The 26684-nt window shown below is 58.9% G+C and overlaps 1 protein-coding gene across 3 annotated transcripts; it reads right to left on the bottom strand.

Moving 5' to 3' along the window:
• Positions 1-370: 370 nt before the first annotated feature.
• Positions 371-26684, bottom strand: ALDH4A1 (aldehyde dehydrogenase 4 family member A1). 3 transcript variants are annotated; one of them, XM_004425643.3, is made up of 15 exons: positions 26560-26684; positions 17382-17475; positions 16548-16640; positions 14105-14152; positions 13112-13267; positions 11148-11297; positions 10988-11062; positions 10028-10215; positions 7718-7791; positions 5561-5757; positions 5359-5406; positions 4406-4558; positions 3520-3641; positions 2604-2722; positions 371-1887 (listed from the first exon to the last, which is right to left on the bottom strand). In XM_004425643.3, exons 1-15 carry the CDS (start codon positions 26613-26615, stop codon positions 1775-1777), a joined length of 1686 nt encoding a protein of 561 aa, XP_004425700.2. In that variant the 5' UTR covers positions 26616-26684; the 3' UTR covers positions 371-1774. The 3 variants fall into 3 exon arrangements, with proteins under 3 accessions (XP_004425700.2, XP_087302830.1, XP_087302831.1); XM_087446704.1 differs by having other exon boundaries at positions 17382-17477; positions 26571-26620; XM_087446705.1 differs by lacking the exon at positions 371-1887 and adding an exon at positions 1906-2268.

Below are 26684 nucleotides of genomic sequence, written 5' to 3'. Positions count from 1 at the left end.
ACAATGGGTAAACGGTAACATTTCTGCATCATTAACTATGTATCTGGCACTGTACTAAGCACTTATATGAATTAACTCATTTAATTCTCACGACAACCTCTGTGTATGTGTGTGTGTATTATTATCCCCCTCTTACAGATGAAGAGACAGGTCAGAGAGGTCGTGTAACTTTCTGAGGATCACCCAGCCCCAGCCTGTCTGACCCCAGAGTTCCCGCCACCTCCAGCTCGGATTCCCAAACATCAGTGCCAGCCCCTCCCTCCACCACACTGAGGGCACTGCGCTCCTGACACGGACGACACACTGGCAACACCATCGGACTGAGGAGCTGTTGGCCGGTCCCCGTCACCCCCAACAGAAAGACCACTGATTCGATTAAGTAACAGGCATTTTATTGGGTGGCATCAGGGTGAATCCCACTGCCACCTCACAGTGTCGAACCAGCAGAACCAGGCACAAGTCCAGCCCCCACCGACTGCCCCGGCCCCGCATGGGAAACAGTGCAGAACGTGGGGGGAAGCAGAACCCTGACCGTGGGCCACAAGCGACATAGTGGCACTGGGGGAAAGGCCACACTGGCCCTGGGGGGGCCCCCAAGTCAGCCGTGATTGAGGAGAGCCCAGTACCTTCAGGGCCCCCTAAATGTCATCCCTTATGGCTCCCTGGCCACCCAGAACCCAACCAGGAGGTATTTGCCAGTGTCCACCAATTGGCTGCGTCCAAGAACAGACCACAGGGGCCAGTCCACACAGAGCCACTAACACGCCAAGGAGAGAAGATTCTACAGGCAATCCTCGGCCCAGGCTGGACGGGGACCCAAGGCTAGGTCTCGGGGGGCTGGGAGAAGGTGGGAGCAACGTCTACCTGGGCCTGCTCTAGCACACCTGGGGGAACCAAGCTCCTGCAGGAGGAACCCAGGCCGACACAGGCCCTGAGCGTGGCTAGGGGCGGGGCCACAGAGCCAGGGGAGGCTGGAGCAGCGTGAGGGCCACCCAAGGTCCTCCAGACTCACAGCCCAAACGGGAAGGACCACCACATCCCCCCCTCGGCAAGTAACTTCCAGTAGCACCCGAGCCCCAGCACAGGGAGACGGCAGGGATCCCGTGGGCCCCGGGCGAACACAGGCCCCTGGAGAAAGGCACATGGGTGTCTAAGGCGGATGGTCGGCACAGGCCCCTGCGGGCTCTGCGGGTCTGGGCAAAGTGCCAGCGAGGACGGTGGGCAGCCCAGACCAAGGAGGGCGAGGCCAGCTGATGCCCTGCGCCCTGCAGCCGCGACTTGCCAGCCCTGCAGGCCACCTGGTCACACCTAGGCCTGGAGACCTGGAGGAGCCAGGGCCAAGGCCAGGAGGCCCCTCTGCGGGTGGGGAGGTTTGCTGAGGGGCCCAGAGCTGCCTCCTGGTCCCCAAGAGATGCTGGGAGCTGCTCCACCGCCATGTCCCAGGTCCCTAAGCCCCTGGGCCACCGTGTAAAGAGAAAAGGACAGAGAACCAGCCGGGACCAAGGTCACACCCACCAGATGGAATTTCTAGGGCGGCTGATGGGATGAGAGGTAGCCGCCCTGTTCCTCCCGGCGTGATCTCACACCAGAGCCGGCACCTGACCCCGAGGGGCGGGACAGGCCGGGATACGGGCCAGTGAGGGCAGGGGGACAGACCCTGGCCCTGACAGGGGGCTGTCCACGGGGAGCGGGGTGGGGGGCTGGGAGGGGCCAGCGCACTAAGTCAGTAGTCTGGACGGACAGACAGGAGGACGGCGGAGGCGCCGCACGGGGCTCACTGCATGTACGAGTAGCGCCAATCTCCCAGCGGTTTGTGGGTTTCCTTGATGACCTGGGGCGACGTCCAGCGCAGGATGTAGTGGGGGCCCCCCGGCTTGTCATTGGTGCCTGCAGAAAAGACAGCTCTGTTTTTTTCTGAAAAGATGCAATAGCTCTGGGCAGAAGGGAAAAGGGAAGGGGAGCTGATGGAATAAATGGGGCACAAGCCCACACAGCAAACAGCTAAACTACGACCAAACGTGTTCACGCGGCCGAGGTTCCCGGGCAGCACACGGCCGGGCCGGACGAGGCAGGAACCACGAGCAGGCAGGACACCCATGCTCCCGGGTCCATGTGCCCCCCTGCAAGGGTGTCCGGGAGGCAGGGATGCACTGCGGAGAGAGCACTGGACTGGGAGTCCGTTGATCTGGGTTCCGGCCCTGGCTCTGCCTCTAGGCTGCTGGGACCTTTAGCAAGTCACTGTCCCTCTCTGAGCCTCAGTTTCCCCATCTGTAAACAGGAGGGAGTTGGACTGAAGTGAGCCGGAGCATGGTGGTAAAAGGCACGGGTGCTGGCACAAAGCCAGCTCCACCACCTCCTAGCCATGGGCCCTGGAGCGAGTCACTTCACCTCTGGGCCTCGGTTTCCCCCTCTGTCAAATGGGAACAACAATAATAGTACCCCAGCTCACAAGGTTGTTGACAGGACCCTGAGTTACTGCAGCGCCTGGGCCACAGTGCTCAGTCAGTGGTGCTGTTCCTATCACTCTCAACACCCTTGTGACAAAGGATCCAGGGCCTCCTGCCAGGAACTCGGCTCCCCCCTGGGAAGGGCCACCCACTCACCAGAGGCTCGGGCCCCCCCGAAGGGCTGCTGGCCCACCACCGAGCCGGTGGACTTGTCGTTGATGTAGAAGTTGCCAGCAGCGTTTCTCAGCATCCGCGTGGCCTCCTGGACAACGTCCCTGCAGGCGGGCAGCGGTAAGAGGGCAGCCGGCTCACCCCGCCCTCCAGCCCCAGTCCCACCTCCAACCCCCTGCCCCGGCCCATGCCGGCTGTCCAGGTGGAGGACTAGGCCAGGCCTGGGACATGGGCCAGCCGCTAGCTGTGCACCCCCGCGCAGGTTGCTTAGAGTCTCTGAGCCTCCTCCTCTGGAAGGGGGTTAGCGCCCCTCCCTCGCAGGGCTGCTGCAAGGACTGAACAGGACGGAGGGTCAGGCTGCACACATTTGAGGGAGTGGCCCACCCCGGTCCATTTTCCCGGCCCCCGAGGGCTGGGGGAAGCCCCAGAGCCCCACCCTCCCCCCAGGTTCCAATCCCACCTCCGCTGTCTCAGAGGCAGACGTGGGGCAGCAGCCAGTGAGTGGGGGAGGAAAAGGCCAAGCCCAGGTGTAGCATGAGACCCGCGCTCGAATCCTGCCTCTGCGAGCCGAGCAGTGTGCGCTGCCCCCGGGGCCTCTGTCACCCACTCTGCAGCATAGGCCCCTCAGATCCGGGGAGCTGGTGAAAAGCACGGATTCCGGGGCCCCGGCCCGAGACATCCAGGCTCAATAATGGGGCCCAGGAATCTGCATTTTAACAAGGAGCCCGGCTGCCTCTGCAGCCCTGTGCTCGGGAGCCTTCCTGCCTGCGGGTCAGGGCTGAGGGGCAGGGAGCGGAGAGAAAGCGAGGGGCGGCACGATGACTAGGATCCACATCCCGGAGGGCAGTCTCCGCGGTGGGGACAGACACCAGGACCAGAGCCGAGGGGCTGCGCCACTCACTTATCCCGGGCGAACACCGCCCCCGTGAGGCCGTAGCTGGTGCTGCTGTCCACCAGCCGCAGCGTCTCCTTGTACTCGTCGTCCGGGTAGACGTACACGGCCAGCACAGGCCCGAAGATCTCCTGGGAGAGAAGCCCCAGGCTCAGCCCCAGCCTGGACCAGCGTCCTGAGGCCTCCCGGTCTCCCTGCCGTGGCCTCTGCCTCTGCCCGTCCCCAGGCCTCAGTCCACACCGCAGCCCCTGCACGGCGCTGCCTCCTGCTCAGTTCCCTCCAAGGACAGCAACGTGCCCAGCTCCTGCCCTGCCCACCCCAGCCCACCACCCCGGCAAAAGAGCCCTGGACACTTGCTGGCCCTCCCTGCCAGCCAAACCCACACCCGAGCAGCCAGGACCCTTGGCAATGGGAGACTTCTGGCAGCAGCTGGCACAGGAACTGCCCAGCAGTGTCACAGTCCCCTCTGCCACCAAGGGGCTGGGGGAAGACCCCCACCCCTGCACTGCCAGCCTGGACAAGTGCCTTGACCTCTCGGAGCCTCCGTCTCCCATCTGTAAAATGGGAATTCCCACTCATCTCAGCAAGTGCCCAGCTGCGGCCAGCCCCAGTGAGGGATGTCAGGATGGCCGCGGGGCTGTGGGCAGTGGAAGTGCCCTGACACCAGCCAGGGTCAGCGGCATCAGGACAGAGCACTGGATGTGGGGTCAGGAGACCCGAGCTTGAGGACCGGCTCTGCTCCCACTAGGGTGAGACGTTCCCTCTTGAGGGCCTCACTCTTCCCATCTGTGGAATGGGGCAACGCAGTGAGAAAAAACGCCGTGCAAGGGCCCCACGCGTGCACTGTGCTCGGGCGAGACTGTCCCCTCGACGCCCAGGCTGCCCGCCCCGCTACCTCCTTCATGATGGGTTCTTCAGGGTGCTTGCTCTCCACGATGCAGGGCTCCACGAAGTAGCCCACGGAGTCGTCACACTTGCCCCCGGCCAGGATGGTGAGGTTGGGCGAGGAGCGGGCATGCTCCAGCCACTTCTTGATGCGGCCGAAGGACTGCGGTGGGCGGGGAGGACAGGCGTCAGGGACCGGCGGGGAGGACCAGCAGCCCCCAACACACGCACCCTGAAACACCCGTCCCTGAAGAGCCCGAATTCTGAAACGGGGGAGGGGGGAGGGCCAAGGCAGTCTGGCTGAGCCACGGCAGAGACAAGGGCGGACGTGCACGCTCGTGTGTGTGTGTGTGTGTGTGTGTGGCAGAATGACAGGTATACTTACGTACAAGCATAACACACACATAAATGAACACATGGGCATATGCACGGCCACGTGTCTTTATGTTTAAGCACGTAGGGATATGTGGTTATGCTTATGCATATAGACCTACACGTGTGCCTATATACACGTATCAATGTGTACACGATTGTGCGTGCACACCCGTGGGTGAATGCGTTTGTGTAGGGAGATGTGTGTGTGTTCATGTGGGAAACCTGCACGCACGCCCACACAGAGATCTACGTGATAGTGTTCACTGATGTGTACGCACATGTGCACGTATATGTAGGTGCGTGCACACAGATATGTGTGCCTTCTTGTACGTGTGCATATGAACACAGACCCTTGAAGGAGCTTGTTGAGCCTGGTTGCAGGGGGTGTGGGAGGCGAGTTCTTCTCTGGTTGAGGATGCTTCTGCCGTTTTCAAAGCTGGCGTGGGAGGGTACGCGTGGCTATCGAGCTGCCTTGCTGGAAGCAGTGGGGCCGGGTCACCCCGGGTCAGGGCCCCCCGTATCTCTTCCTCCCCCTCCCACCCGGTCCAGGCCTCGGCCCCCCAGGAACACCCCGCTTCCTGCCCGTACCTTGGCATCAATCACTGCAGAGAAGAAGGTCCCAAAATCCTCTGCAGGCTGGAGGCAAGGGAGACGCCAGGAGAGACCGAGTCACCGCAGGCCCGAGACAAAGGCAGCCCCTCCCCACTCACCCCAGCCCCCCACCCGCTCGGGAGCCTCCAATCCCATCAGCCACCCGCTGCGTGGCGGCGGGGAGCAGGGCGCCACTCACGTCGCCCACTTTGATCCTGCCGTGCTCCTCCAGCAGGCGCCCTCTGATCTGCGGCCACAGCGAGCGAGGCACGTAGAGGCGGGAGCAGGCCGAGCACTTCTGGCCTCCGTACTCGAAGGCCGAGCGCAGGGTCCCGCTCACCACGCTGTCCACGTCGGCCGAGCAGTGCACGAAGTGGAAGTTCTTCCCGCCACACTCTACAAGGGCCAGGGTGGGGGATGACTAGGGCAGCAGAGCCGGTGCCCCCGCCGGCCCAGGGACCCCGCACACCGCCTACACCCGTCCACAGGGCCCTGCGACCAGCCCCCGTACTGGGCAGACGAGAACAGGAGAAGGCAGAGTTAGGGATGGACAACGTCCCAGAAACCCATGAGCCGGGCCTCTCCTCCCCCCACACGGATGGAAAAACGGAGGCCCGGGCTGGGGTGAAGGGCGTCAGAGCTCTTCAGGACCAACACCCCCACTACACAGACGAGAAAACTGAGACTGGGGGCGGGGGTGCCGCCCAACCTAAGGACAGAGGAAGGACCAGCACCCAAGGCTCCCGAGAGCCAGTCCATTCCCAGAAGTGGGCGCAGCTCTCTTAGAGCCTCCCCCACTGAAGTCTCTCAACCTCCCAGCATTATTCCCATTTCAAAGACACGAAAACTGAGGCACAGAGGGATTGAGTCACAGGCCTGAGGTGGGAAGCAGTAGAGTAAGTGGTGGTCTCTCTCCCTCGGGGAGGCGGGGGAAGGAGACAGAGCAGAAAACCACGGGCAGCTGCCCGAAGGGGCTCGCTGTTCCCCGTCTCGTAAAAGCTGGATTGGAGGGCCCTGAGGGCTGGGAGCTGGAGATGCTGCAGCTGGTCCTGAGGAGGGCTCACCTTCCCTGACACCCCACCAAAGCTCCCCCCAGCACAGGAGAGGGGTCCAGTTTTCACGCCCTGGAGCAAGAACACGGAAGCACCAGCCCCAGCTCTGCCATCACCGTGCTGTGTGGCCCCGGATGGCCGTCCCTCCCTCGAGGTCTTGGCATTTTCCCAAAGTGTGTTCCACAAAACACTTGGCCCCTGGGGCCTCTGCAAAAATGAGGCTCTGTGGCCTCAAGAGTTTGGGAAACACACATCAGATCTTGCTCTTGAACATGCACAATGCATGTTAGAGCAGTAAAGGCTCTGACAAGTCCTGCAGGCAAGAAAGTCATTTTACTTTAACACAGCATGTGCCTAATTTCCTTGACCATGAAACTGCTTCTTTGTGGGACAATTATTAATATTTCAACAAGATCTAGCCCTGCCGACTCCTCAGCCCCATCTCCTGTCACCCCCTCCCTCTCCCGAGGTCTCAGCATTGCCCCAGCTACACTGGCCTTGCTTCCTCAAATGCAAGCTCATTCCCACCTCATGGCAGCTGGCAGCTCCCCGAGCCTAGACCAGGGCTGTGCCACACGGCAGCTGCCAGCCACACGTGGCTATTTAAATTCAAATTCATTAAAATTCAATAAAACAGAAAACTCACTTCCTCAGTCACACCAGCCACATTTCAACTGCCTGATGGCCACACACAGCCAGTGGCTACCATACGGGACACGCAGACACAGAACATCATCATCACAGAAAGTTCTCTTGGACGGTGCTGGTGCTGGGACGGTTCGTCCCCCAGGTCCCTGTGAGGCTGGCTTCTTCTCGTCATTCAGGTCTCAGCTCAAATGTCCCCTCTTTGAAGAGGGCTTGCCTGACTACCGAGGTCACCACCACTCCCAGCCCTCGGGGGCCCTGCCCGTCGCCTCTCTTTCTTCCTTTAATCCCTCACAGCCTGGTGGCAACCTGACACGCGTTTACCGTCTGCCTCCTGCTACGGGAGCAGTGGGTGACGGCCGGGTCTGCGTCTCCTCATCTCTGCCTCCCCAGTGTCCACAAAGTGCCCGCGTGGACACTTAGTAACGTATTTGCTGAAGGACTGATGAATGAACGAAAAAATGCACCTGCTGAGGCACACGCGCTCTGCACGAGCCGGGGCCTGCCAGGGCAGAGGCTCCCCTCAGGGCCCCCCGGTTCTCAGCTCCTGCGGGGCCACCCCCCACCCCCGGAGGCTGCCTCGCCCCCACTCCTCCTCTTTCAGCACAGCCATGGGAGGGGTCCCTGGGGCCAGGGGAGGGGTGCAGAGGGGCCCTCACCTCCGGCCAGGCGTGGGAAGGTGCGGAACCGGTCCAGGTTCTGGGCCACCTGCTTCCACAGGTGTCTGAAGGTGCTAAAACCAGGACAAGACACGGATGAGGGGCCGCGCTCGGGTTCCTGAGAAGCTAAGGGTCTCGGGTGGGGCAGCCCCTACCAGACGACGGGCCGAAGAGCCCAGGGAGGAGTGTCAGGGTCGCGGCCCAGCAGGAGGCGGGCAGGGGTCACGGCAGCGTGGTGGGGAGCCAAGTAGGTGGTGGCACCTGGAAATGGGCTGCATTCCAGGCCTACAAGGAGGGAGCAAGGGGAGGCGTGGTGGCAAGATGGTGCAGAGAAGGCCACGGGGTGCTGGGTTCAAGTCCTGACTCAGACACGGCTGTGTGATCTTACGCTCATTACTTAACCTCTCTGAGCCTCAAATTCTGCACCTCCTCTGGCAACAAGAGAGAACAATGCCACCCGGCAGGGCTGTCCTGATTCACCCGAATGAGAGTCAGTGCTGGGCACACTGCAGTGCCTGACGGGGACAGACGCTGCCGTGGTCTGTCAAGGGCACCCCAGCCCAGCGCCCAGGCTCCAGAGGCCAAACCAACGAGGGTCCCGGGAGAGGGCGCCCGGCCCCTGCCTCCTCCCCGGGCTCTGAGTGTGACCAACCTCAGCACCTCAAAACAATAAAAATGCTAATCACCGGGAGCTGGCGACACAGCAGCTAATGCTAATTTATGACTTTCCCACCTTTGAGCCCGCTGCTCACCAGAGCACGGCAACAGGGGCCGGCCCGCCCCGCCCGCTAATAGGCAGAGACCGTGGGGCCCGCAGCCAGCAGAGTGGGCCTTCTGGAAAATGGCCCTCCTCAGCAATTCTAACGCTGCCACCGCCACCCGGAAAACCTTGGCGGGGAGTGGCAGGGGGAGCCTGAGGCCAGCAGAGGGGAGAAGCCATTGTAGGTGTCCCCGAGGACACCTGGAAGGTCTCCAAGAGCAAACCCTGACATCTGTATCTAGACGACCCCTGGGCAGCTCAGCCTCAGAGTGACCAGCACATGATTCACCTTCTTCGGCCGACCCCCCACCTGACCCTGCTCCTTGCTCACTGCAATCGGCCCCCTTCTCTCCATTGGCACCGTCTCCACCCAGGTTCAGGCCCCCGTCGCCCCTCCCCAGACGTGGTCAGCCTCCTCACCGGCCTCCTGCTTCCCGCCACTAGCGCCTCATGCGCAGAGCGGCCAGAGCGACCATGTGCCAGAGGCTGCGAACGCAGGGGCCTGGAGGGGCCGGCAGGGATGGAACGAGGCCATCCAGGCATGCAGAGACCCGGGCTGGTGGGACAGTCGGGGACCGGGGAGCACCCACCCGCCTCCGGCCAGTGGCACCACATGGAAATGCGGGCAGCGACCACGGGGTCCAGGTCGTCAAGAGAAGCCAACGTTTGGATTTTCACATGAAACTGTCCCAGTGTATAAGGCTGGTCCATCTCTCTTAGGGGTCAAAGAAAACAGAGCCACACGGCAGGTCCGCCCGGAGAGCCACCATTTGCAACCTGTGCTTGAGACAGAACTCTGATTAAGCCACTCCCCCTGTGTAAAACCTGCCGTGGCTCCCATCACCTCTGGAATAAAGTCCAGACACCTCTGCAGGCTCACAGGGCCTTACAGTCACCGGACTAAATCCCCTGAGAGGTGGGACCTTGTCTCCTGCACGCCATCACCGCTGAGCAGGGGCTCGATAAACACCTGCTGGGTGAGTGAACAAACGAGCGACCATGATCAAACTGTGTCCTGCCCCTCAAACGCCACTTCAGCCACACGGGCCACCTCCACCTCCCCTCCCAGACCACGAGAACTTTAGCCTTCAGGCTTCTGCACATGCTCTGCCCTCTCCTAGAACATTCTCCCCAACCCCCCTTTGGCCAACTCCTGTTTGATGCCACCTCCTCCAAGAAGCCTTCCTGATCTCCTCCTGCAATTCACTCCAGGCTCCCTTGTACCCTTTCCAGTAACAGATGAGGTGTCAAAATCAGTGTCGCCAAACACCTGTAGCAGCTCCCAGCCTGTGAAGCTCTTCCCTGTTCATTACCTAGTTTGACCCTCACAATTACTCTGCAGGGTAGGGACTATGACTCCCGCTGTACAGGTGAAGAAACTGAGGCTCAGAGAGGTGAAGTGGCTTGCCCACAGCCACACAGCGAGTAAGTGGGTATAGTCAGTGCCTGACTTCTGGGTTCACAGCGCCAGCTCTGGGACAGAGGTGACGAGGCAGTTGCTGGGTGAATGTCCCCACGCCACCCAGCCCCACCCCACCCTAGGGACTCACGGCACGCTGCCTGTGAAGTTGATGCCGCACAGGTGCTCTGAGCTGGTGACGGTGTCCCCAAATGTGGGCCCATCAGCTGGCACAAACTGGATGATGTTGGGGGGCAGGCCAGCCTCCCGGAGGACGCGGTAGACGGCATAGCTGGCCAGCATGGCAGTGTCACTGGGCTTCCACAGGACCACGTTGCCCTGCCCGGGGGGCGTGGTGATGACCCACGAGGCTGGGGCCACCTGCCCCGACTCCCACCTCACCCCGAAGCATGGCCATCCCTCGCCTGGAACCACCCTCTTCTGTGCAGGCCAGGATGTCCCCTACCCAACGCCACTCCTCCAGGTGTCGGGCACTTGCTCTAAAACCCCTTGCCAACAAGACCACACCCTGCCCGTCTGCTCCCACACTCTGGCCAGGGCTCCCTTCCTCCAGCAGCCCGCGCAGACTGGTCCTGCCAGCACCCTCGGGCAGGTCTGTTCTGGGTGTTTCCGAGTCGCTGGGCGCTCACTGGGTGTGGCCGGGCAAGTGCTCGCAGGGCTATTTCTGCACGTGTCCCGGCTGAGGGCACGTGGGCACCTCCATGTGTGCCACGCCTGCCTGTGCAAGATGCACGAGGATGGCCCCATGCATGAGCGTCCTCAAGGTCACCCAGCCGCCCTGGGGCGGAGGGTCCAGACCCCCGACAACTCTCAGCCCCTCTCCTGCTCCTCCGTGAGCCACCGGGCCCTCTGGGGGCAGGGCTGCGGCTCCCCCACCAGACTGGGGTGACTTTAAAACTAAACCCGAATCCTTATCTGTCCCAGCACTTACGAGCTGTGCGGCCCTGACAAATAAGCCCCATGCTGCCCCCGCCTCCTGTGCTTCCCCCACCACCAGGGCCGAGACCCGAGGGGCGCGGGCGGGGCCTCTTGTCTGTTGAGACGGGAATGGTGACACTCCCGCCATCCCCGCCCGCTGCCCGCGTCTCACCATCAAGGCCGGCGCCCCCGCCAGGTTGCCGCCGATCGCGGTGAAGTTGAAGGGAGAGATGGCTGCCACGAAGCCCTGGGGGACGGGAAGGGGGAGGGGGGCGGTGAGGCCGAGCTCAGGCCCCCGGCAGCCCCGCCGCCGCCCCGCCGCCTGCGGGTACCTCCAGCCCGCGGTACACCACACGGTTGGTGCTGGGCGGCACGCTCATTGGCTGCTCCCCCTCTAGCTCCATGGCAAACTTGGCATTGAATCGGAAGAAGTCGATGAGCTCGGCCGCGGCATCGATCTCGGCCTGGATCACCGTCTTACCCTGCGAGGCGGGAAGGCCGGGGTCAGTGGGGGTGGCCGTGCCTCCTGTTAGCCCTCTCCCGACACTGGGCCCTGCGCCTTCGGTGACATCGTGTGCAGGGTGCTGGCGGCTCCTTCCCCGGGACGACTACGTGCCCTTTCTGGGGCGTCTGGGCCGAGAACCAGGAGGCCTGGCAGCTGTAAACATCTCGTCAGCCTGCCCGTTCCTCCCGACGGCAACGTGAGCCGTGGGGAAGGACTCCGGGCAGCAAGAATAGGGCTTTCTCGGCTCGCGGCGGCCCCTCTTGGCACATGGGGTCACTGGCAGCTCGCCCTGTTTGGGATGCAGAGCAGGGGAGGCTGGGCTGAGATGCACTGCCCCCTGCTCTGTGCGGCCGCCGTGCTTCCTACAAGCTCCTGAGTCTTCAGTAAAATAGAGACACCTTCATCTGGTCTTGTTTTTTTTTTTGGTTGGTTTTTTTGGTGAGGAGTATTGTCCCTGAGCTAACGTCTGTCGCCATCTTCCTCTATTTTGTAAATGGGAGGCCGCCACAGCATGGCTTGATGAGCCGTGTGTAGGTCTGTCTGCACGCAGGATCCAAACCCGCAAACCCCGGGCGGCCGAAGCCGAGTGTGCAAACTTAACCACTACACCACCAGGCTGGTCTCATCACCTTCATCTGGTCTTGGAGCCTGTGTGTCTTCTGCCCAGGTGTGGCTCACTCGGGACACTCTGGAGCCCGACACCCACCCCAGGGGCTGCTGAGAGAACCAGGAGACACCTGGCAGGGCGGGGAGCTGTTGTACCACCTCCAGGCAGCAGAAGGGGCTCTCGGCGCGGAACCCCCAGGAAGAGCTCCCGGAGGGACCCAACCCCAAGGCTTACTCCTGGGGACGGTGAAATTAACCCTATCTCCCTCTGCTCCTCCCCAGCTCTGTGCTGCCAGTGCCAATCACTGGCTCAACATGCACTCACTCCTATGATTCCAGGAAGACACGGTGCAAGGCCCAGAAAGACAGAGAACATTAACACGTGATTACTGTCCCCAAAAAGCTCATAAAGGGGGACAAACCCATAGGAAGTCATAACATCCCAACGTGATCTGAGCTGTAACTGACGAACGAACCGCATGCTATGGGAGCACAGAGGCGGGACTGATGCTTTGAGACTGAGAAGGTTCTGGAAGCCTCATAGTGGAGGTGATATCTGGACTGGACCTTGATGGGTAGGAGTTCACGGGGCAGAGAAAAGAGAGCGAGCATTCCAGGCAGGAGACACCAGGCACAGGCAGGGAGACGAACACCTGCGGTGTCCAGGAGTCTTGCTAACGGCAATGTCAAGGCAGGATAGCCTGGTGGGAAGGGCAGAGCAGCTGGCGAGCTGGACAGAGGCTGGAACGAAGGGCCCTGGGTGCTGGGCTCAGGACTTGGGACGTGACTCAGTGACAGAGAGATCTTGTTGGTCTGCAAACCTGCAGTGACCAGCTGAGGTGTAAGAAAGACTGCTCTGAGGACTGAGGGTCTGACCGAGCCTGGAGGACTGCACAGGGCAACCATCAGTCCAGGCAAACACAACAGGCCTGCCCCAGGACGGGGACAGAGATGGAGGGGAGGGGACATTTCCATGGTAGGACACGCAGGCTTTTCACAGTCCACTTCGTCCACCATTTCTGTTTGTCTGTCCCTCTCCTAGGCCTCGTCCCTCGAGGGCATCTCTGGGTCTCCAGCACACAGAGCAGGGCTTGGCACCCGGAAGCCGTTCAGCCGATGTCTGCTGAATCGGATGGGGTAGGACTCCCCCCACCCCGACCCCAACTGTGCCCAAGGGCACCTCACCTGTCCCACCATGGTCTTGGCAAGGACCTCTGCCCTGCGTGGCCCGCTCAGCATGTCTGCCGCCTTCAGGAAGACCTGGGCCCGGTCTGTGACAGGCTTCAGGTCCCACTCTTTCCTGGCGGCCAAGGCGGCCTGGATGGCCTTGTCGAGCAGGGCCTAATGAAGAGGAAGAGGTCAGGGGCTTCCTCCTGCGGCAGGAGGGGTCCCAGGGGAGTGAGCGAGGGAGGAAGATCTGGAAGAGCCCTGGCTCCCTTGGCCCCAGCCCCCTCTCCCCACAGCTGCAGACACCGCGGTCCCATTGCCAGCTGGGCCACCCCAGGCTCGGAGCCCGTCCTGCTCGTCTGGAGACGTCTGAGGGACCCGCCAGGTAGGGCAGCAGGCCAGGGACTTGGCACTAGGTCCCACAGCTGTTAAACCTGCTCCACTGTCTCCTGTGGGCTCATCACAGCCTCAACTTATTCCTGGGACCTGGGGCCCCTGACCCCACCAACCAGAGCCTCCAGCCCTCGAGGGGGCTGGCCTTGCCCTTGCCAGGCCAGAACCACAGCCCAAGACACATACCTGCCGCTGGCATCCCAGATGCCAAGTGCCCTCACTGCCACATGATGCCAGCTCCCAGACCCCCGGCCACAAGTCACCCCATCCCCTCTGAATGGCCTTCTGTGATGCCAATTCTCTGCCTGCCCTTCCATCCATGATGTCTCCAATTTCCCTGACTCAACCTTCCAGAACCTACCCCCACTTCCCAAAGCAAGATCTGCCTCACCAAAATGTGCATGTCCGGGGATGTCCAGCCCTGGCCCAGGCAGTTCCCACTGGCTCAAGTTAACCCTTGCATGCCTGGCCTGCCAAAGAGACTCTCCCAGGGCCAGCCACCCCCCAGCCCCCACCCCCCACGGCCACAGAGGGAAGCAGCGACACATCCACCTCCACATCAGCAGCTCGCAGGCCAGACAGGGGCAGTGCCCCAACCCCAAAGTCACAGGGACTCACCTTGTCTGCATAGCAGAACTTAGCCACCTGGTGTCGGTGGTTAAAGGGCTGAAAGAGAGAGAAGGCTGAGGTCACTGCGGGAACTCACCGAGGACAGCGAGCATGGGGCCGGGCTCAAAGCTCGCTTGCCAGGCACGAGTCCTCGGCACGCTCGCTCTCTCCCTCCATTCCCCACAAAGCCTTCACCCGCCGCCCCGGCCCACACCACCTCCCTCTCGAGAGTTAAGGAGCACCTGCTCTTCAATGAGTAAGACACGGTTCCTGTTCCAGAAGGTTCACAGTCCAGAAGGACATGGACTGCGCAATCTTTTTTCAGGGAAGGCATGGACTTGGTGGTCAGGCAGACACAGGTTCAAATCCCAATCTGCCACCTCCTAGCTGTGGGGCCTTATGTTCACCGACTTCCCAAGTCATTCCGCCTGGGAAATGGGGACTTCCTGCCTCACAGCACGGAGAAGAGGACCAGATGGGGTCACAGGCGCAAATCCTTCCAAACCAGGTCTGGCATGAGGCCACGGCTCAGTGATGGGCACTGTGACCATGGGAGGCCCAAAACAACGCACTGGTGTGAAACGCTCAGGATTTCTGCCATGCCCCTAAGTCCCTAGGAAACAGAGCAATTGCCTCTTGAGCCCCTTGCATGAGGCCCCGATATACTCATCCAAAAGGGAAGATCCTCGAGAACATTTACAAACAGAACCCGGCAGTGCTGGAGACTAGCGTGAGCAATACAGCGGGAAAAAGTTCGCTTCTTTTCCCTGTCTCAGTTGCATGAGCCAACTTTCATACACTTGACAACCACATGTGGCCGGTGGCTGCCACAACGGACAGCAGAACATCACGATCATCATCGCAAACAGAAAGCTCTATTGGGCAGCGCTGGTCTAGGTTTGCGTAGAAAGTGGTCCTTTCCCCTTCGCTTTAACCCTGGCACAGTCACCTGTATCCTGTCCACACCTGAGACCAGCCTGTGGCACTGAGGGGCCAGGAAGGACCTGGGACCCGGGCGCTTCAATTGAGCATGTCCCAGTGGACTGTGGATACCCCAAGTTAGCAATGTGTCCCCGCAACACAGCTCCTGCCCTCACCCCTGCACCGCCCCCAAATGCCTGGGTCCCAACCACTACCACGGGGCCAGGTCACGGAGGCAACACGGAAAATGGAAAGAAGTGCCCGCCCAGGGGGTTATCAAAATCCCAGCTGCCTGGAAAATCCCCAGGGGCCGCAGCGGCCTCGGAGGCCTCGGGGGGCTGCAGGCGAGGGCAGGCTCCAGGCAGGTACAGAGACGAGAGCCGGTGAGCGAGGCCGTGGGAGCTGCTCTGGGCTAGCACCTGGCACACACCTGGTCAGACCTGAGGAGGGCCTGAAGCATGCTGACCCCAGGCCTGCTCCAATGGCTCCAGGTGTCAGGCCATCTGGTTGCTGATCCAGCAGCAGGGGCTCTGGGACGCCTCTGTGGGCAACTCCTGCCCCAGGCCGTCCTGGGAACCCTTAGAGTGGGGGCCCTGGGTCCTCTCCCTCACCCCTGCACACGCCTGCTCAGGGTTCTATCTGGACAGAGCCAGAGGTGCTCACCCGTCTGCAAAGGGGCCAACCCTTTATGCTCCCCTAAATGAGAGACCTAAGACTTTCCTGGTCTACCCTAAGCCTACGCCAGTTCCTGCCTCCCTGAACTCGGAGCAGGTGGGTTTCTCAGGCCAAGGTCATCACAGGTCACAGCAAGATGACCTTGCCACACTGTATGCAAATTAATCCTCTTCAGAAACAGGGTGAATGAATTCATTTACATCAAAATCAAAGGGATACAGACTGGAAAACCTGGACATCTCATCCATCTTCCAGGTCTAACTGTGACACCCCAGGCAGGTCATTTAACATCTCTGACCTTGTCCCCTGATCTGCACAATGGGCAGCTAACTTCCTGCTCCTCCCGCCTCCAAGAGGAGTGGCAGGGACTGAAGGAGGAGCTCGTGCGATGGGACAGGGCCTCTGAGACTATCTGCAGAAGGAGCAGGGCTCCTGCAGGAGGACTTCTCGGAGGAGGTGACACCTGGCCCGGCCCCGGGTGCTTACCTTAGATGAAAGCTCACTGTCAGCTAGACCAGTGGTTCCCAAATACAGACAAGGACTTGGGTAACTCCCCTTTCTTTGGAAGGATTAGCTTTGATTCTGACGTCCAGTCCTCTCTTCCTACTCTCCAGGTGGTCAATGGGAGAACTTTTCTAGAGAGCTGGCGAAGCTGGCAGTAGTCCTTGTTTTTAACTTCCTCCTGGCAGCCCCCCCCAGATTGCTGTCGGAACTTTTATCTCAGTGCATGGAATTCAAAATCCAGGAGGGGACTATAAACCCCTCTGGAGGCAGAGACCCTACGTTATATGTGTGGCCCAAGAGACACACCCCAGATTCAGGGAGAGGCCGAGCCCTGCCCACCCACTGGACTTACCGACAGCTGGTACCTCACATCCGAGGTCCACACTTCCTCATCCCCCACCACACATGGGATGGCTTCTGTCCGACCCTTCAGGTCCTTCAAGGCCTGGGGAGAGGACAAGAGGGCAGATGGGCACCTCCTTCTCCTCTCCACCCACCTAAAACCCCAATCCAGAGTCTGCAAATGCAGATGCCCAGGCAGCAACAGAAATGAGTGGGGGGGCCGGCCCGGTGGTGTCGTGGTTAAGTGCATGCGCTCCGCTTCGGCGGCCTGGGACTCATGGGTTCGGATCCCGGGCGCAGACCTACACACCACTCATCAAGCCATGCTGTGGTGGCGCCCCATATAAAAAAATAGAGGAAGATGGGCACAGACGGTAGCTCAAGGACAATCTTCCTCACCAGAAAAAAAAAAGAAATGAGAAGGGGGCAAGCAGGTCTGGGTGAGAGAGCATGTGTTCCCCTGGGAACAGCAGGACTCAGCCTCCATCCATCGTCATTGTCTGTCCTGCCAGGTCTTCTCATTACAAACAGATTTAAAAAAAACCTGCATCTGAAATTTATGTGAAATCTCATGATTTTTAAAATACTGGCAATTAAGGGGAGAATGTTTTCAAGCATAAAACATCTGTGGGCTTATGACCCCTGACCTGGACTCAGGCCCCAAGGTGGTCCAGGTTGCCACCCTGCTGCCCCCAGCCTCTCCCATGCTCCACGTCTCCTTCCAGGGCTGAGGTGGGGCAGGAGGGGGTGACGGCCGTAGGCACGGAGCAGCATCGCCAGGGCAGCTGAAGGCATCTCCGCCCCATGCCCTCCACCCACTGCGTGTCCCCAACCCTCCCATTACCCTTTGCAGTGCATCTCGTTCAGGGCTGCCCCGTGTGAACGCCAAGACGGGCTCATTGGCCACCGTCAGGGAGGAGGTTTGTTTCCACCGCAGTCTGGGGTGCAAGAGTGGAGAACAGAGCAGATCAGCAGCCGCCACTGCCAGCGCCAGTGCCAGCCCCAGCCCCTCGATCTCCGACGGTGGGGTCCTGGGTTGGCCCAGAAGCTACTACAGAACTGGGGGGTGAGAGCTGGCCCAAGTTCAAGTCCCAGTCCTGCCACTGTGTGTTCTTGGGCATGTGACCTGCCTCCTCTGAGCCTGTTCCCACATCTAGAAAGTGAGATCATCGTACAAAGTCACGCGGTTGTTTGAAGTTTAAATTCATAGATGCAAAACCATTTCCAAGTGTTCCGCACACAGAGAGGGTTTATTCTCGCGCTCTTTCCCCACAATGCAGACGTTATCCCAAACAGAGCCACGTGACTTCTGTCTCGAACCTGAAAAGGCAGCACACTCCAGAGCTGAGTCTCTCGGAATGTGAACCCGCTGAAGTTCCCTCGGCACGCAGAGCTGAGCTCTGGGTGGGCGAGAACGTCCAGGCTTGGACCGTGAACTTGGAGGAGGGCCCTGAGCTCAGTCCAGAGACAGGGAGGACTGGTCTGCAGGTTCAGGGGCTGATTCCTGGCACTGAGTTTCAAGAACTCCTTGTTCTGGGGGCCTATTCAGTCTTGAACTTCACAACCTCATTGACTAGTGACCTCCAGTGACCACATTCCCTAATGTGTCTGGGGGTCACAGGTGGGAGGACGGGTGGGTAAGAGCTGGGACTTTAGGGTCAGTCATCCCCAGTCCCTGTGGGGCTTCCCCTCCAGGCCTGCTTCCTCATCTGTAAATGAGGACAATCACGATGACAAAGGCCACCTAACGCACACAGGGCACATTAGACTTGATAACGCCTCCCATCCATCGTGGCATCCAATGGCTCTCACCCGCGGCCCCATTATAGAAATAGGGAAATTTAGGTCCTTAAAGGAAAAAGATTAGTTTAAGATCAAGATCAGGAGAAACCTGGATTTGAGTCCAGAAAAAGCCAGATGGATCTCCCCCAGTGTCAACAGCCTGCAGAGACCAGAGGGAACACACCTGCGGTGGACAAGTCGGGTTACTGGTCACTGCGGGAGGGAGCGCGCACATCTGGGGGACGTAGGGCCTCGCGAGAAGAGGGTGCTAGAAAGAACCTGTTATAGGATTTGGGTGCCGGCTGGGTGATTTGGGGAGGGCTTAAGGAGGCCGGGGTTTGCTCTCGACTGGATGCTGTCAGAACACGGGGGCGTGTTCCCCATGTTCAAAGCAGCAGTTCCTCATTTAGCAAGAGAGGGGGGTGTCTGGTACTCTGGGGGTGGCACGGTGGCCTCTGTGCTTAGACAAAATTATGACGGGGGTTGTGGCGCCTCATCCCATTCTCAGGCCTCGTCTGAGGCTGGCGTTCTCTAAGGCTGTTGATGCCCAACAGGAGAACAAAACGGCCCAGCTACGAGCGTCAGGGGCACTTTTTTTCCCTTCTCACTGGGAAGGGGTCTGGAGGCTCAACAACGCATTCTGGGAGGCCTGGAGGAAGGACACGAAACCAGGGCCGTGAGGGCAGGTCCTTCATTCTTTCTACAAGGTTACTGGGCACCTGCCACGTCTCTGATGCTGTTCTAGACCCTGGGGATACCGCAGTGACCGGGAAAGGAAGGCCTCTGGCTGCACGCAGCTGACCTCCAGTGGGGGGCACGGGCAAGAAACAAACACGATGACAGAGGGGACGCAACAATGAGTGAGTAAGGGGAAAGGAGGGGCTACTTCAGCCAGGGTGGTCAGGGAGGGCCTCTCTGAGGAGGTGACCTTTGCAGGAGACCAGCAGGAGGTCTGAGAAGAGCTGGGAGGACATTCCAGGCAGAGGGAGGGGCAGGTAGGAAGAGCAGAAAGGGGCCTGTGCAGCTGAGGAGGAGGGAGACAGGGGCAGGCCGGTGGCCCACAATCCCCACGGGCAAAAGGAGTGACCTTCTTCCTCCTGTCCCCCCGCCCCAGGCTGCACCTACACACCCAAGGAAGCCAGTTACATTCCTCGGGCCCCACCCCTCCCCAAACTGAAGGAAGACACGTGGGGCTGGCTCAGCGTTCCACGAGCAGGTAACCTGGGGCAAGTCATTGGTTTGGAGCTGGATTCCTCCTAGAGGATGGCAAACGGTGACCCCATCTCATGGGGTTATGATGGAGATCTGAAGAGATGACAATGCAGAGCTACAGACTGGCTCAATAAATTAAAATCCACACGGCAGGCTTTCACCTCCTGTGGTGGGGAAGAACAGAAAGGCAGGAAAAATACCAGCAGCCACAAGCCTGAACAGGAAAGGGGAGGGTGGCATCTATTCCCAGGCCATCTGGAAGGTTCCAGCAGCCTCTCTCTGGGCCTCAGGAGCAGCACACCACCAATCAGCAGATCAGACGGCACCATGTCCTCCTTAAGCCAGGAGAGCGCGGTTGGGAACAAGCGCTGGGCTGGGAGCCAGGAAGGCGGCGGCTCCAACCCTGCTCTGAACCCCCATTCCCGGGGAGGCGAGAAGCACAGGCTCTAGGAGCAGACGTACCCAGGACCACAAACCACACCTGCTCCATCTGAGACCTCAGCACATCATCACAACCTCTGAGAGCCTCTGCTCTGTCGCCTGAAAAATGGGAGTAACACCCTGTTGCCTGAAGGGTCATCATGAGGATTAAAAGCACTTGCCTTTCCTCACCCCTCCCCCTCTGAGGTCTTTCTAAGAAAATTGCAAAGGTCTTCCAGAATGTTTACTCCACCAGGCCAGGTTTTCAAAGGCAAACTGGTTCCCAGACACCCCCAAGGTGTCAAAAATGCTGCTGGAATAAACGTAGCACCGTAGTCCACCCAGGGCAAAAGCTTACAATGTAGTAGCTACAAGCTCTCCTCTCTGTGTTCCCTCCCTGACAGTGTCAGGAACAGAAATCCTGCAGGTCTCCCTCCGCAGGGAGAGGCCCTCAGGGCAGAGGCCCACTGTGACCTCAGGATCATATGTGCCCATGGCCATCTCTATGCCTAGAAAGTCTCCAGGGCCTGGAGAGACTAATTCAAAGATCAGCCAGAGTCAATAAAGCCAAAAATAATCCAGGGACTCTCTCAATGTGTTTTTGGCTCATGGGCCATTCGGGATTACCATGAGCACCCTTCCACTGGCTCAAGGGAAGGTGGAGATCACTCTCTCACAGGACTTGGGGCCTCTAGGAGGATCTGCGCGGCCCTGCTAGGCAGGACTGCATTCCTATTCATTCATGCGGTCAGCACATGTTTATTGCACAGCACAGAGATGCAGACATAACTCAGATGAAGTCAAGAGGGCTCACTCCCTTATTCATCACCCATTTCCTGAGCGCCCACCAGGTGCCCAGCTCTGGGAGGCAGAGATGCGTCCCATCGACCTTTCCTAGGGCGGCGCTCAGCCCTCCCACTCCAGGAAGGAGGCACGGGGCAGTGTCAACTTGACCCCGCTTCCCCCAACAACCCGGGGTGCCCCTCTGCTCACCCGGGGACCTCACAGCCTGGGCACGAGACCTCAGCTGCCCCTCCCCTCCCTCTGCAGGCACCAGATCTGAGCTGCAAAGGCCACAACACCAAGACATCACGTCAGGGCTGGATGGAGCTGTGGGCCCGCCAGTGCAACCTCAGAAATCTAGAGGAGAAGCAGAGGGCCTCCACCCTGGTCCAAGGCACTGTCAGCTCTTGCCTGGACGTGGCAACAGCCACTCCTGCCCCAGTGTCCCCAAGCTACTCTCCAAACCACAGCCAAAGTTAAAGCTTTAACAGGAAAATCTGATCACACACAGGCACACAGAGAGGACAAGCGCTCAGCTCAGCACTACTCAGTGGCTTCTCGTTTCTTCTACAATAAAAATTCAGAATGCTGACCGAGGCCTCCAGACTCATCTCCCATCACCCCCCACCCCCTCCCACCGCGTTTGCTGCAGTCCAGCCCCTTGGTCTTTTCCGTGGTCCTCTCTGCGTGGATGCTCTTCACCTGGCTGGCCTCGCACAGCCTGGACAGGCCCGTTGGCTCATCTCTCAGCCCGCACTTTCCTCGCAGCAGCCCTGACTGTCTGGGCTCCGGCCAGGCCGTAAGCTCCACCTGGCCGGCTCCTGTCCCCTGTGCTGGTGAACACACTGTTCCGGACACACCGCGCAGCCCAGGGTAAGCACTTGAGAAATACCTCTAAAACAACGCACAAGCTGTGTCAGAGGGACACCAGGCCCCCAGAACTGGGCGCAGGTCCCTTGGGCTGGCCAGTGGCTGGAGTCATCGGTGGCCACGGCCAAGGAGAGGAGTAGACAGGAAATTATCCTTGCTTCATGGGCCTTCCAGGCTTTCCCAGCTGTTATCAGGGGCCCGATAAGGCTAATTCCCCTTATCGCTGAGATAAGCGCCGGCAGAGGAGGCCAGCAGAGAGAAAGTGCGGGGCCCAGGGCCAGCCCAGAGGGAGGGGCATCAAGCTGTTTCCACCTCAGCGCCACCGAGGGACTTTGATTAAGCACTTATAACACGCCTGGCACTCCGCTAAGTGATTATCTCACTGAATCCCCAGGACAAATGCACAAGGGAGGCACCATTATTAACCCCATTTTACGGGTGAGGAAACTGAGGTTCAGAGGTCACGGTACTCTCGGCTCATGGCCTCAGCTCGGTCAGTGACAGAGCAGGATTTGAACCCTGGTCTTCCTCACTGAGGAGGCACACACTACTGCAGAAGCACCTGGAACATTGCAGAGACCCACAGTCAGCTGGAGCCGAAGGGACAGGTTCATCCTCCTCACCGTCCAGCTGGCACCTCCTCAATCCCCAGCTGAGGGAAGAGGCCACCCCAGGATGGGCAGCGGCTTGCCCACTGACACTGCCAGCTCAGCCAGGGCCTTCCACTCCACGACGTGGTCTCTGCCAGGGAAGGTCTGGGGGCTAAGGAGCCCCCAAGAAGGGCACGTGTCTGCCCCAGCCCCTGGGGTGAGCAGGCTCAACTCCAACAGAAGGGGTTTTGCACCGGGGGAATTAGAATAAAGGGAAGGGACTGAGGACATCTGAGTTCCACACCTGCCACCATCCTTGTGCTGCTGGGACCCTCTTGCCTTGATATCCCAATCAAGGACGGTCGTTCAGTGGGTCGTTCAGCCCACCAGTGGGGGAGGGGACCAAAATAAGGATGGAAGCAACACTTATCAAGTTTTTTAGGTGCCAGACACTCTTCAAAATGGTTTTTGCGTATGAATTCATTTAATCACCAAGAGAATTCTTGCAGGTGGCTATCATCATCTTTATTTTCTACATGGGAACATGAGGCAGCACAGAGAGGTTAAGTAACCTGCCCAGGGCCACAGAGCTGCTAAGAGGTGGAGCCAGGATCCACCACAGGCTGTCCTCTGGGCCATTCCAACAGCCACCAATCACAGTAGCCACCTACTATGTGCCAAGCCAGGTGCCCGGCACCAGAGGCAGGTGCTCCAAGGTGTGCCAGAGCCGATGTTGCCTGAGTGGGCATTTTAACAACCTTAGAAGCAAGTATCAGGATCGTTCTAGGTTCTAGTTATTCCTTTACTCAATTATTTACCAAGCACACACTGGGTACCCAGGAAGCCACTGTCACATCATCTGTAATCCTTGTGCTACGTGGCTGTTCATCAGATTATCCCCATTTTCCAGACAGGACACTGAAGGGCCAGAGGAGAGCTGCCTGTCCGAGGCCACAAAGCGCTGGAGGAGTGTGGGCTCACCAAGTGGCCAGGGGATGACATTCCAGACCAGGGGCACTGCCCGGCCACTGCCTGGAGGGCTGAGAGAGCACAGTGTGTCCAGGGAATGACAGGCCGTGCCAGCCCCCTGCCCCGCACAACCTCTGCCCATCCAGGGGGCAGGTGGCTGAGACAAGCATTGGGGGGTTGTGAAATTTTGACAATTAAACAGGCAGGTGGGCTGAGAGGATTCCTGCAGGGGACGGGACAGTGCCCAACTCCAGCCCACAAGCCCCCTGCCGCTGGGGGACGCAGCTGGAGTCATCTCTGGACCCCCAGCACCCGGCAGGGTCTGGTACCAGAGTAAGGAAGGGACAAAACTAACCTTCATTGTACGCAGACGATGTGCCTGGGCTAGTTCTTTTATTTATTGAATTTATATATAAATATAAATATGTATCTTGGCTCTTTCCAAAGAGAATTTGCAGAGACACAACCGAGGACACAGATGATAAAGTTCAATGAAACAGAGAAAAGGGCAAGAAGTCAGGGTCAAAGGAGATGGAGGCCTGGTATTTACGAGCTTAAGGCCGAGGGCAAGTTTTCCTTAATTCCCCCAGGGCCTCAGTTGTTTAAACTGTGAAATGGGAACAATAACACCTGCATCAGAGGTTGCTGAGGAGCTAGGTAAAATAACCCGCATCAAAGGTAAGTGGCAGCCATTGTCATTAGTGACCATCCCTAAAGGCCATAAAGGCCATTGTGGCGACTGTCTCAAGACTGGACGTGATCAAGATCTGCTGACGAGGACGACCTCAAAGATCATTCCTTCATTCACCAATTGTTTGCCGAGCGCTTACCAGGTGCCAGACACAGTTCTAGGCCCTGGGGCCAGAGAGTAAGGTAGACAAGTCCATGAGGTGAGAGAAGCAAGCTACAAAAAAGTATTTGCACATGAGACCGTTTTTGTATTGTTGTTTTAAGCATATATATGTTCGTGGAAATTTAAAAGGATATTAATCAAAACGATGGCAATGGTTACCTCTGCCTGGTGAGATTCCAGGTGATTTTTGCATTCTTTTTTGCTTTACTTGCACTTTTTACAATGGACACATATTAATTAAATTAAAAGAAAATGCACAATCAAGAGTATTTGTAAAAACTGGTTGAGCTTCCTGCCACTCCAGGCAAAAAGGGAAACACTACAGAACCTCACCCATACCAGTTCCTGGAGATGGTTTTTCTCGGCACTAGAGTTTTACGTATAGGACACTGAGAGATATCACCAAAAATGTCCTAAAATTGTTTCTCCATAAATGCAGGCATGCCACAGGTGTGTCCTAAATATCTGTCAAATAAATGAACAAGTGACCAGACACCAAAGCTCTTCATCTAGAGCCGCGGCTCTCAACTGGGATTTTGCCCCCCGGGTGACATCTGGCAATGTCTGGAGACACTTTTTTGTTGTCACGACTTGCGGGTGCTACGGTATCTAGGGGGTCGAGGTCAAGAATGCTGCTAAGCACACTACAGCGCACAGGACAGCCCCACAACCGAGAATCATCTGACTCAAGTGTCAGTAGTGCTGAACTGAGAAACCCTGTCTGGGGCATTGGGCCAGCCACTGTTATGAGACGAGGTGATCTGAGCCTGCAGATCTGGTTGCAAAATGCTTTCTCTCCGGTTGCAAAACGTTCTTCTCCACTCAAGAGGCTTTGTAATTAAAAAGAGCAAGAATCTGGAGTCAGACCAACGGCGATTTTAGTCCCACATTTGCCTACACGGGCAGATAAGTTTCCCATCCGTAAAATGGGGCTAATACAGGGCTTATCAGCACGGTGCCAGGCCTATGGTCCTTGACTGCTTGATAAATATTATTATTATGGGCTTTTGGGGGGGGATATGGATTGCTTTCTACCAGACATTAGAGGGTTTTTTATGTCTAAGCCTTTGTTCCCCATTAAACTGAAAACTTCAAAGGACTCATCCACATGTGAATCCCCCGGGGACCCTTCCCTCCAGGGTTTAGCATGGCATAGGCACACGGTAGGTACTCAGCTAACACATGAATCTATGGGACTTCCATCCAGGGTCTGAGAGGGCTGGTCTCAGACTGCAGGGAGAGGCCTGAAAATGGGACGACTCTGAGGGTGTGGCAAGTATGGCCCCCCACCTCAGTTTGGAAGAGGAGCCCTTCTCTCCATGTCCTCTTCCTGTGCCCTTCTCCATCCCACCCCCACTCACAGAGGACACACAGCAGTGATGAAACTCACCTGGGCCGATGGCTGAAGGCCACCCCTGTGCATCCCTTGGGACACTGATTAACTCAGAAAGAAGCTGAGCTCAGTAGGGGAGGCATAGCTGGTGACAGTCCTAGGGGTCAGGTAAACAAAACTCAAATTGCGGGCGGGGGCTGCCCAGCTCTGAAAGGGAGGCCAACAGAAACACGGGTCCATAAGGGGCAGCCTCAGCAGACCATGAGTCCCTGGGGGGCAGAGTCTGTGTCCTACCCCACCCCCACCCCCCCACGGTGGAGCCCAGAGCAGTAAAGAGCTCCGAAAACATTTGTCATTGAGCAGACAAGGGTCCAGGAAGCCTACTCTACAATGTAGGGGGTTGCAAATCTGGGTTTGCAGGGCAGCTCCACCCTGAAACTAAACCTCCGTTTCTTCATCTGTAATTTGGAATAATACTACCTGCCACACAGGAGAAGTTGAAATACAAGTGACAACGATGATCATGATGAATAATAACTGGGCCCTGCCTATGTGCCAGGCTCTGTTCACTGCACTTTACATGTACTAACTCGTTTAATCATCACAATAAGGCACATACCAAGTGCCTAGCACAGCATTTGGCCCATATTCCAGCTACCAGAAGGAGTCCCTTTTCTGCCCAACACTTAACTTGAAACAAGGGGAAGAGGAAAAGAGAGGTAGAAATCCGCTTAGAGAGAGGAGAGGCAAGACTCAGGGAACCCCAGAGGTGGGTCCTGATGTGAGACCGAGGGTGGGGAGGTGAGAAGTGGGCTGTGCTAAAAATAGAGGTGCTCCTGGGAGGAAGCCGCCGCACTCAGGCGGTGGGCAGATTTCGAAGATCCAGTATTAGGAGGAAGACGAGTGATGGGGAAGGTACTTTCCGAGCGTGGGAGCCAGGAGGGCACCGAGGAACCCCACTCGGCCGCAAGATTCGGGAAGGGGGTCCCCCTCCCTGAAGGAAGGCGACCACCGAGGGAGACAAGGGGATCGCAGTGGGAGGAGGGCCTGGGTGGGGGGCGGGAGCACTAGAGGAAGCGACCCCGGGGGAGGGGAGCCCCAGGGGAACCCGGCGGGGGTCCGGCAGGGAGGGAGTCCGGCCGGGGGGCCCCGGCGCCTCCCGGGCCAGCAGGCGCCTCCCGGGGCCTCCCCAGGCCCGGCGCTCACTCACCCGGCCCCCCTCCAGGGGCGGGCCAGCAGGGCGCGGCGCAGCGCGGGCGGCAGCATCTCGGGCTCGCGGCGCGGCTGTGCGCCGGGGCGTCAGCCCGGGCGCCGCGGGGAGGGGCGGCCCCGCCC

The sequence above is a fragment of the Ceratotherium simum genome, chromosome 22 (genome assembly GCF_057802395.1).
Source record: "Ceratotherium simum simum isolate JZ-2026a chromosome 22, ASM5780239v1, whole genome shotgun sequence".
NCBI classification, from domain to species: Eukaryota; Metazoa; Chordata; class Mammalia; order Perissodactyla; family Rhinocerotidae; genus Ceratotherium; species Ceratotherium simum.
Note: the sequence above shows the minus strand (reverse complement) of the source record. Positions and strands in the feature narration are given on the sequence as shown.